Raw genomic sequence first — 10,982 nt, 5'->3', positions numbered from 1 at the left:
GGGCGGTATACAAATGAAATAAATAATAAATAATAATAAAAACTGGAGGGCTCCAAACACCTGTAGAAAACCTGACGCACATACCGTGACCGTATCTGTGTGAAAGTACTGGCATATTGCAAGCAAGGGTGCAAGACAACAGCGAGGGAGACCTAAAGGCAAATGGAGAATGTACTTACATTTGAATTGGGGGTTGAAGAGATGCTGCTCCTTTCTGTATCATTAAAAGCTCCTTCTGATTGCTCAGACATCTGCTTGGAGACAGAGAGGAGTATGAAGAAGAATGAGGGGCGGAAAAGCAAGGATGGAACGCCCTGCCTGTAAATTCCCCAAACAGTGATCCCCTGAAAGGATCTTGGATTTAGGATGGAATCTGGCAAAGGCCAAGTGATGAGTTTCAGGCCCATTCTGGTAGGTAGATTAACCTGATTGCACAGTGAAAGGTAGTTTTTATTAAAGTTTTTAGAGCAGGGGTAAGGCACAGGTGGCCTCCAGACTACAACTCCCAGCATTCCAGGCACTCCTAATGACCGTGCTGGCTAGGAATGATGGGAGTTGCAATTTGGTACATCTCCAGATGACAATTCCCATCAATCCTTGGTCATACTGGTCAGGGGTGATGGGAGCTGGAATCTAACAACATCTGGAGGGTCACAGGTTTCCCACCCTTAGGTTAGAGGTCAGTGGACTGAGTTGTAGTCATGAGGGACACAATGGTCTCCACTTGCGCCAGGTGTCCCGTACTCCTCAGAAAGGGCCGTAAAAAGGGCGACCCAACAGTCACAAAGATATGTAAGTCTTGCTGATCTTATCTTATATGTATCCAGTGCATATGGGAGCTGGTCATCCCTTGTTAACTGCCTTCCAGTTGAACAATTCTCACAAAACATGTCATTGGAAAGCTATGAATAACAACTTTTTTTTTTTTAGTATAATTCAAAGTTGGGAGTTTATTTATGTGCATAAAGCTGTTCATGCTAATAAAATCAATGTTGTTCTGTGTCCCAAGGATGAGCACCGTGACATCAACTAGATGGAATTGGGCAGAAGGGAAAGCTCATCTCTCCCCTTCCAATTCCAGTGTCGCCATTTCTCCATTCATCTGACCTTTGCCATGAGCTTCAACAAGAGCCAGGGACAGACTGTGGACCAAGTTGGCATCTATCTGCCTACACCCGACTTTTGCCATGGACAACTCTACGTTGCCATGAGTCGGGTGCGCTCATTGGCAAACCTCAGGATTCAAGTCACCGATGGGCCAGAACAAGGATGTTACAGTGGCCGCCCTGGAGTTCACACCAAGAACACTGTATTTAAGGAAGTTTTGTAAAGATAAAAGATGTAACACTTTGAATAGTTCAATAAAAACAGTTAGGTTAAACCTTTCGTTAGACTTGATTTTTGTTTCCAAACTGTGTTTGCGAGTAACCAACTGGTATTTTATATTTATAATGAACTCTAATCCCACTGACTTTTTGAAGTACAGATACAATTCTTCCACCTTAAGACTGTTTAACGTATTGTATTGAAGTGGCACGTCAGATCTGGAACTTTTATACTATATTACTCAGTAGGGTTTTCAGAGGTGACTGGCTCTTTTACCTTCATTTAGGGACATCCGAAATCGGCCCATGTCCACCTCACCAGAACTTCCCCTGCCATTCGCACTGTCTGCTCCCATGGCCGGGGCCGCACAAGCATCTGCCAATCGCTTGTGGTGCTCACGAGCCCCCCCCCCCAGCCCTCGGCAACTGCCCACCCTTTCCCTCCTCCATGCTAATGGTGGTCGCCATTGGCACAAATGGGGAAAATGTGTGATTTCCAGATGGTCTGGAAATTGTGCATTTCCCTCCCTCTGTGTTAATGGTGCCATTAGCGTGGAGGGGGAGAAAAGCGTCTGGTTGCTGAGGGCTGGAGCTTGTGAGCATGTCCGTGCCGCTGCTGGGCATGTCCGGTTGGGTCAGTGAGGGCCGGACATGGGGGCAGTTCCGCTGCCCTCGCAGACCCAACTGGACTTTCACGACAGCTCTACCCACTTAATGGTTTATATATTACTATTTGATCTATATGTAGATGCCTATTTTATCATTCTTTTTGCCAAGTGTTGGGTTTCCACTTTTAGGTGAAAGATTAATCTACGCATCCATCCATCCATTTCAGAGATGTATTCAGGGCAAAATTTTGAAAATGGTTCAGGAATGTGCTTATCTAGGCAGGGCACCTGTGTATCCTAAAAGCAAGGGGGGAAGCAGCTTTCAGTATTGGGATCCTCCTAGCGCAGGGGTCTTCAGTAGTGCCCACAAACCTCTCCAGTCCCTGCTCCATTCAACAAATTTAATATAAATAAAAATCTTGGAAATATTAGGGCTGTCTTCTTTCTCTCCCTCCCAGCTTCTAGCCTTGCTCTTCCTCTCTTCTCTACCCCCTTAACCGTGGGTTCGTAAGAGAAATGATATCTCACTTTTGTATGAATTACCCTGAGGAAGGACCTTAGGGTCCAAAATGTGTTGGTAATTATTTTTAATAAACCACTTCTCCATTTTCACCCCTTTGCCTCTGGCTTTTTTGGCTTCCTTCTTAGGGTTCCTTCCTTTTTTAGCTTTTGCAATTTCCCCCTCCTGCGCAGCCTCTAACCTCGCTATTTCTCTCCCCTCCACCACCTCTAGCTCACTGTTTCTCCCCCTCCTAGCCTCTAGCCTTATTCTTCGTCTATCCCCCTTTACCTTGCTGTTTCCCTCTCCCTCCCAGCCTCCAGCTTCACTATCTCTCTCCCCACCTCCGGCCTCTCGCCTTGCTCTTTCACTCCCCTCTACCCCTTTGCCTTGCTATTTCCCCCTCTCTCCCTGCCTCTAGCTTCACCATTTCTCTCCCTACCCTACCTCTTTAGCTCTCTTTTGACTATCCAGGCCCTCACGGCAGCCATTATGTGACTACACACATCATCCGTGGAAGCCATTTTGTGGTGGTGCCCACGGCACTTTCTCAAATTCCCAAATATGCCCACAGGTCTAAAACAGTTGGGGATCCCTGCCCTAGTGCTCCACAGGTAGCAACTGGTCATTAAAAAAAAGAGAATGCAAGGAACAGCATGCAGGAAACCCGGTATATTCTTGCCTTTTTTACCTGATAACTGGAGGGCTGCCTGGGATGAAGCTTCTTAAGACACAGGCCAAAGAAGGAAGAAAGGATGCAGCAGAGAAGGACTACGCCGGTGAAGATGGTGATGGGATGGATGGAACCTGCAGCATTAATGAACATAGAAACAGCAAACAAGGGATGAATGAATCTGTGTTTCACTTTCTATAATGTTCACATTCTTTCAAGGTCATGTTTCTTCCATCCCATTTCCACATCAGCTTGCCAAATATTTAAAGTTCGTAGCCATTTTCATGTAATAAAAAATTGTAGGTATTTGTGTACGTTTCGCCCCCAATATGCATTTTTTGCGATCACTTTCCCCTAATATATGCCTTTTTGGAAGCCATTTCCCCCAATGTACACATTTTTGTATGCCACCGCCGTTGTGCCCTCCACCCTTACCATCATGGGATCAAACGCCCGGTTCAGAATCCTTCCTCAGAGCCAGGCATCGACTGGAGAGGTGTCCAAGAAGATTGTCTGTGCTGCAGGCACATCTCCCAGGATCCCTCTTGTCCTGAGCAGCTGCTTGTCTTCTGTTAGCTCTGGCTAAACAGAGGCCTGGGCAACAGCTCCCAAGGACAGGTGTCCTAGGAGACTGCTTGCAGCACAGGTGATCTCCTGGAATTCCTCTCCAGCCAGGCAATGCCTGGCTCTGAGGAAGGATCCCCTCAGAGCCAGGCATTTGGGCTTGGCTGCTACAGTGCTTTCTCCAGACAGCCTGGCTCTGACAGAACTGCTTGACTGCCAACGAAGGCAGAATGACTACGACTACAGTCCTTAAAAAATACCCAGAAGGTTTTAAATTGATAATGGCTCCAAAGAGGAATTCATTTTGTTGTGCAGCTCCTGACGAAGGATCTCCAGATCTGAAACGTTGAGCATTTGTACAAGTTAAGGTGAAAGTTTTTGGATTTTTTTCATTTTGAATAAGGAAAATAAAGAAAACCTCCTTTCTTATCTTAGAGCACCAGAGCCAGCCTCTTCTTTTCCTCATCTCCAGAGAGCCTGCCTGCTCAGCTTCTGACTTTCTAGCCTTGAAAGAAGCCAATACATCCCAGATTGACCCCTCTGTAAAGCTGAGAGCAACACAGACCCACTTCATGGGATTGTGGCGAAGTATTTAGGCAATAAGTGGCACAGTGCTGCACTAAATTATGCATGCACAATTCCCATTAATTTCAAGTGCTATATAAATGGTAATCAGTAGCAGTACTTTGCTTCGTACTTGATGCAGTGGTGGTGGTGGTGGGGCATCCTGTTCCACACCAAAGCCCACATCGGTAAATTAGCTTTGGCCTGTCTAAATGCATGTACTTCGCATTTTTTGAACCACCCAGAGAGCTTCGGCTATTGGGTGGTATAAAAATGTAATAAATCAATAAAAATAAAGAAATAACTGTTACGTGGCTTTCACCATGCATGAAAGTTGGCACCAGGGGAACTTGCTGCAATATTCATATTCAGATACTGTTGCGATTTTCACGGTAGCAGATATACAAATCATTTTGGAAAAATCTGGATAAGAACATAAGAAGTGCCCTGCTGGATCAGACCGAGGGTCCATCTAGTCCAGCACTCTATTCACACAGTGGCCAACCAGTCATCGGCCAGGGATGAACAAGCAGGACATGGTGCAACAGCACCCACCCGCCCATGTTCCCCAGCAACTGGTGCACACAGGCTTACTGCCTCGAATACTGGATCTGTGTACACCTGATGCCAAAGAGGCTGGATGCTGCCCAACATGGCCTAAATCAATGTGAACAAGCCCAAGGCTGACAGGAACAACACTGAGTTCAGGAAAAGGCAGACGGAGCCATTACCTACCTAGACGAAGAATGGAGAAGAAGAGCAGCCAGAACATGCAGAGGATGGGAGCTGCCACTACCTGGTTTACAGCTGCTGAATGGATGCGTTGGTTTAGCTTGGTGGGGAGATACACGTAGTAGATGTTGTAGCGGTCAACCATGTGCTTCAGCAGTATATACAGCAAACCTGTGTACAAAGAGATCAGAGGGGTTGGGACAAAAAGAACAGCCACTCCGAGGCAACATCGGGAGCTGAGAGGATGACAAAAGGGCCGACGCGGAAGCCCAGGGAGAAGTTGCAGAAGAAGGAGTAGGCGAAGATGTGTTGGCCTACAACTCCCTTAAGCCTCAGGCAATATGTACAAGGGTCAGGGATTGTAGAGCTGCTGGCCAGAAGAAAACCTAGATTTTCCAGTGGGAGGGGCCACAGTCCAGTCTTTGAGAACATGCTTTGCAGGGCTGGGAAAGACCCTGAAGAGTGGCTGTCAGTCACAGCGGACAGTCCTAGCCTCTAGGGACCCATGGGCAGAATTGAAGCAGTTTCTTATGTCCTGAATGACTGTTCTCTGCTTCTCCGGTTGTATTAGCATCCGACTCTCCAGGAATGAAACCATTTGCTATGCTGACTAGCAGCTCTCCAGGATTTCAGGCAGGATTCTTTCCCAGGCCTCCCTGGAGAAGCCGGGGATTGAACCTGGAACTTAGAGCCTGAGCAACAACAATGAGACACGGCGCTTCTTGCAGCTTCAAGGCTACGACCTCGAGTATGCATGCATAGAAAGACATCGGAGGGCGTAGCCATTTTAAATATAGAAAGCACGGCAGCACAGCATTTGACCAGTGGATTGGAATCCAGCAATGTGGATTTTGGTCAAGCTGCCTTCAGTTGCTTTGCATGGTAATGTAACTTCAGTCCCCTCCACCCCCCAAATCCATGTTAGCTCAAATTCTGCAGCAATCCTGCTCTGTAGTCCCATCTATATTAGCCCATACATCCTATAATTTGACTAGGCTACTATCTATCCGAAGTGACTAGAATGATCTACCTGGAGCTGCATTTCTGTTTCGCTAGATGAATAGATCTACGTAACTCACAAACACAGTGCTTCTATACTTACAGGAATGGGCCCGTTGAGAGGGATTAATGAAGACGGCCACGAAGAGGATGGTGTTCACAGTGGCAATCGCATGGCGGGGGCCTCCTACATCTGCCGTGCCTGCTTAGGTGGCAATGGACTAGGGCCAAGAGCCTACAAAGATGGCTCATGATGGAGACTGGCAGATATACTTACCAAAGGGGACAATAATGGGGCAGGTGATGCTATAGGTCATGACAACAGCAAATATGCAGCAGGTCCAGGCATACTCCAGTCCAAATTGGAACTCATAAGCTTGGCTCTGAGGAAGACACAATTGCGCATTTATCCTCTTGTCTTCAACTTCATTACGAGGCGAGTTAAAAGACACGACACCATGTTATTATTTTCCTTAACCAGCGTTAACTTTTTACATCCAAGTGCCTAACTCGTGGTTGAGGATTGCCCGCAAATCAGAATGCAAAACTGTACTTCAAAGTGGGCTGCAAACCCTGGTTTGCATTAACCAGGGTTAAGCCCAATGTCTGCAAGAACCATAGTTAAGGAAGCTTCCCTGCTTCTCTAGCCCCTCTTGCTTGAAAAGTGGCAAACAGGTTCTTTCTGGTGTCCCGCCGGATGTGGCTTCTGCAAGCTACAACATGGTTTCACTGTACGTTTGGGACCTTAACCAGGGTTAAGGCAACAAACCATAGTTAAGTATTGTCTGTTCTGGGACAAATAGAAGCTCATGAGACTCCTGCTCCACAAGAATCCCCACCCTCTGATCTGTGGAATTCTTCCCCAAGGTTGCTATATTTTCAAGTATTTCTCTGCAACTACAATGAACAAGGAAGTGGCTTTCTTTAAAAAACAACGATATGCTTCTCAAGAAATGAAATTTAACTCTAGTGCATGCTTATAGAACGTTTCAATGCATCTGATATGCATGGAATATCCTCCTACTAGTAGAGCTTGTCCCAAAGTTAAAACTTCTCATAAACCTCTGGAGAAACTCAACTTTGCACCTGGTCATTTGTGATTCCTCTGTGTGTGTGCTTTTCTGGATCCCCAGAGGTTTATGATATCAGAATACAGAGTTGCTTCTAGAGAAGACATAACAACTGGGAATCCCAGAGATTCAGGAGACTCCACAGGTGACAGAGTCCACAAGTTTCATCCTAACATAGGATTTCATGCATCCAGATCTCTGGGAAGAAATAGCGACGCCACGAACCCGTTTGATGTGGAGCCGTTCTGGTTCAGATTTGGCAAAGCAGAGACGTGTGGCATAGACAATGAGTCCAGGGATGCGCAGCAACTCCATGGCTGTCCCAATCAGGCTGGAGGTGACGACATAGTTGACGAAGAAAGCTCCATTATCAGGGAGGAAAACACACCTACCCAGAAAAAGATGAGGGAAAGAGGGGGAGAAAGAGAGAGAGAGAAAAGTTCTCAGCTCACTCGTAGCAAATGGCATTTCCAGAATTTTCTTTTTGTTGAGAATCAAGGCCATCTGGGTACATGCAGATGTCACTGTCTCTGGAGAGGCTACCAGTGAGGGAGGAAGCAGCAGCCAAGCACCTCTCCACCGTGCCTGGGTCCAGCTCCAGCTGAGAGCCCCCTCCCTCCTGCTACCAACTGTCTTTGCAGAGGCCACCAGTGAGGGAGGAAGCAGCAGCCAGGCACCTCTCCACCGTGCCTGGGTCCAGCTCCAGCTGAGAGCCCCCTCCCTCCTGCTACCAACTGTCTCTGCAGAGGCCACCAGTGAGGGAGGAAGCAGCAGCCAGGCACCTCTCCACCGTGCCTGGGTCCAGCTCCAGCTGAGAGCCCCCTCCCTCCTGCTGTCAACTGTAACTGCTGAACTTTGCAACTAAGATTGTAGTGCCTGAATTTGCTTTCCTTTCCCCCCTCCTCCTCCTCCTCCCTCCCAATCCCCTTTCCTTTTGTGTCATGTCTTTTAGATTGTAAGCCTGTGGGCAGGGACTGTCAAGAAATACTTTTGTAAGCCGCCGTGAGAGCCTTTTTTGGCTGAATGGCGGCATAAAAATCCTTAAATAAATAAATATATAACGTCCTGCATGGATACATGTGCTAAATGTGCAAGCAAAAAGCACTCACCCCACTGGTCAAACTGGTAAACTAATATAATAATAATACCGCCTTTCCACAGAGGTCACCAAGACTGTGTACAACAAATCAAAATAAAGAATACCATAACGAACACTTTAAGTGTTTGTTATGGTATTCATAACACATTAAGACAACATGTAAATGTTATGGAGAATGCAGAAAATGTCAAATTCCTAATAACACTGGCATATGATGAATACAAGTATTCTTTTCAAAATCTGGACATTTTTAGTTCAATGTAAGTGCTGAACTTCTTTAAATTGCAATTTACATTAAAATATATGGATGATAGTATGGTTCCAAAGCCACTCCTTCCCTGCCCCCCACTCCCACTCTTCATTGGCTACAGCTGGAGGCCTTGGGCCCACACTGGCAGAGAGGGACCCCCTGATGCGTCCTAACACCCTTCCGCCAACAGATCTTTCCCATGCAAATACACAGTGTTCAAAGGTACTCACTGGAACTTTATGTCTGCCTGATCCACAAAATGGGTGTCAAAGAGCCAGCGAAAAAAGAGATCCAAACTGTGGGGGAAGAACAGAGATCAGGAACAGATTAGAAGCGTATGAGTCTGCAAGGGGGAAAAATATCAATTCAGGGCTATGCATGGGAACAGCTTCTCCTGTTGAAGTGGATACATTTCAGTTTAAGGATGTGGACAGGATTCTTTCGAGGGGTAAGATTTTTACTCGATCCTTGAACATCCTGGCTAATAAGTGCGGCCGGAGGTGGACTGGATTGAGTGGGTGGTGGGAGCAGGGCTGGGCAAAGCTGGTAATAGGCCCGGGCCAGATGGGAAATGTAGGCCCCATTTCAAACTGCTCATTAAGTATTTTTTATCAGTTCTAAATACATATGAACTAGAACGATTTGTAAAAAAGATAATGGCAAGCACTTTTATTCAAGATGTATATAAGACATCAATTCTTCACATTCAGAAATGCTTTACAGGAGAGCTACTTTGTAACAAATCTTTACCAAAGGGTCCCCCTTTGCCTCTACCGGGGGACTCGGAGTAGGCCCCCTCAAAATCGTAGGCCCATGCCAACTGGCCCCACTGCCCCCCTCTGCCCAGCCCTGGGTGGGAGTGGTAAATGCCTCATTTCAGGAAGAGCTGGTGGTCCTTCCATGTCTGAAAGAGGCTGTGGGGAGATCATTACTGAACCCCCTCCCCTTTGTCCAACCATATTGGGAAACGTCTGGCCGGTCAGGGGCAAGCTGCTTAAGTGTGCGGTGGCTCCTCAGCTCCAGCAATTTCTGGATGAAAAGCATGGACTATCTAGATCTATTTCAATGGAGCTTTGGGGGACCAAGACAGACTTCGTTTCCTATGCCAGGAAATGGACCACTCAGCCTCTTTTGATACGGCTTCAGTCCTACCTGGAGGGTTGTGAGAGGGACCCGCAAAACTCTGTGTGGGCCCAGCAATGAGCGTGCAATAAAATGCTCGTCTGATGGAGCTCTATGTAAAATCCCAATTGTTGCTGATTCATTCCTGGCGTTAGGCTCTCGCCAAGTACTTATGCAGGAACTGCTGGGCTCCATCTCGGGAGTGGGGGAGCTGAATGTCAATGTGTTCTGTAAGGCAGGCAGCCCTGTATGCAGGGCCATGCTAATTGCATAGCATGTAGCTACCTACCTCTTGGTTTTTTAATGATAAATTAATTAGAGGCGCAGAGGTGATTCTGACTTAGAATGGCAGCAGGTCGAGAAGGGTCGTTGACTTCTTCACTCCCAAGTTGCGTTCTGACCCCGAATCTGACCGCCCCCCCCCATCCCCAGCTTGAGCATTGGGGAAAAAGTTCCATTGGCACCATGAGAGGCCTGCTCAAAAGGAGGCTATGACTTGTATTTTGTATATGTGTTTTTAGATTGTTGGTTGTTTTTATGCTCTTCACGATTTTAATTGTTGTGAACCGCCCAGGGAGCTTCGGCTATTGGGCGGTATAAAAATGTAATAAATAATAAACAGCATGAGTGGGCAGAAGTTATCTTGGGCTCTACTGGTAGATCTCTTAGTGATCTGCAGTAGATTGGCAAGGGGCTCTGGCTCTCTGTTATCTAATAACAGCAACAACAACAAGTTTTTGCTTTCCTTCCTTCTACATTAGGCTGCTGAGATGAAGAAAGCTTGCGGGAGAGAAAGAGAGGGAGAGGGAGAGAGAGATCGAGAGAGATCAGGGGTGGATAGAATGGTGAGCTCATTTCTGGTCCTGGAAACAAATTTCTGGGCTGAACATGTGCTCAGAGGCAAGCGGTTCTTTAATTCTATGTGGCCTCCCCATGGCTCCATTGGTGAACCTCAAGGTTCTAGTAAAAAAATAATAATGCAATTATTTGGATATGGATCTATACCTGGTCAGTCCAAGCGAGGGCAAGATGATAACCATAAATACCAGGAAGAAGTAACACTTGTGCATTGTGATCTGATTTTCATTTGACCTACAAGAAACAAATAACGTATTTATCCCAGAAAGAGAGAGAGAGAGAGAGAGAGAGATCAATAACACAACAGGAGCTGGGTTGGAATTCTTCACTGAAATGAAACGACTACAACAAAATATTCCAGATTTGGTGACTAGTATATTGGAATATAATATGCAAAGTAAACATGTTTTTTATGTTTACTTTTATGTCAGGGATGCTTTAGGGTGGATTCCTGCATTGAGCAGGGGGTTGGACTCGATGGCCTTGTAGGCCCCTTCCAACTCTGCTATTCTATGATTCTATGATTCTATGTTTGCATGAATTTTTTGCAGGATGAATTTTGGTTGCAGTTACTGTTGTAGTTGTTGTTGTAAAATAAAGGAAGGTGGGTTTTGGGGGG

At 46.4% G+C, this 10,982-nt stretch overlaps 1 protein-coding gene across 3 annotated transcripts in view; it reads right to left on the bottom strand.

Moving 5' to 3' along the window:
• Window positions 1–10,982, bottom strand: part of TMEM63C (transmembrane protein 63C) — an 87,461-nt gene that overhangs the window by 5,918 nt on the left and 70,561 nt on the right. For 2 of the 3 annotated variants that reach the window (XM_063117894.1, XM_063117895.1), the window contains exons 18-24: window positions 10,511–10,597; window positions 8,614–8,679; window positions 7,260–7,422; window positions 6,242–6,347; window positions 4,969–5,136; window positions 3,124–3,239; window positions 180–254 (exon numbers count right to left, since the gene is read on the bottom strand). In XM_063117894.1, the coding sequence (XP_062973964.1) occupies window positions 180–254; window positions 3,124–3,239; window positions 4,969–5,136; window positions 6,242–6,347; window positions 7,260–7,422; window positions 8,614–8,679; window positions 10,511–10,597 (781 nt within the window). The remainder of the gene's footprint in view (window positions 1–179; window positions 255–3,123; window positions 3,240–4,968; window positions 5,137–6,241; window positions 6,348–7,259; window positions 7,423–8,613; window positions 8,680–10,510; window positions 10,598–10,982) is intronic. The other variant, XM_063117896.1, reaches the window with a different exon arrangement.

Source organism: Elgaria multicarinata, chromosome 2 (genome assembly GCF_023053635.1).
Source record: "Elgaria multicarinata webbii isolate HBS135686 ecotype San Diego chromosome 2, rElgMul1.1.pri, whole genome shotgun sequence".
In the NCBI taxonomy this organism is placed as follows: domain Eukaryota; kingdom Metazoa; phylum Chordata; class Lepidosauria; order Squamata; family Anguidae; genus Elgaria; species Elgaria multicarinata.
Note: the sequence above shows the minus strand (reverse complement) of the source record. Positions and strands in the feature narration are given on the sequence as shown.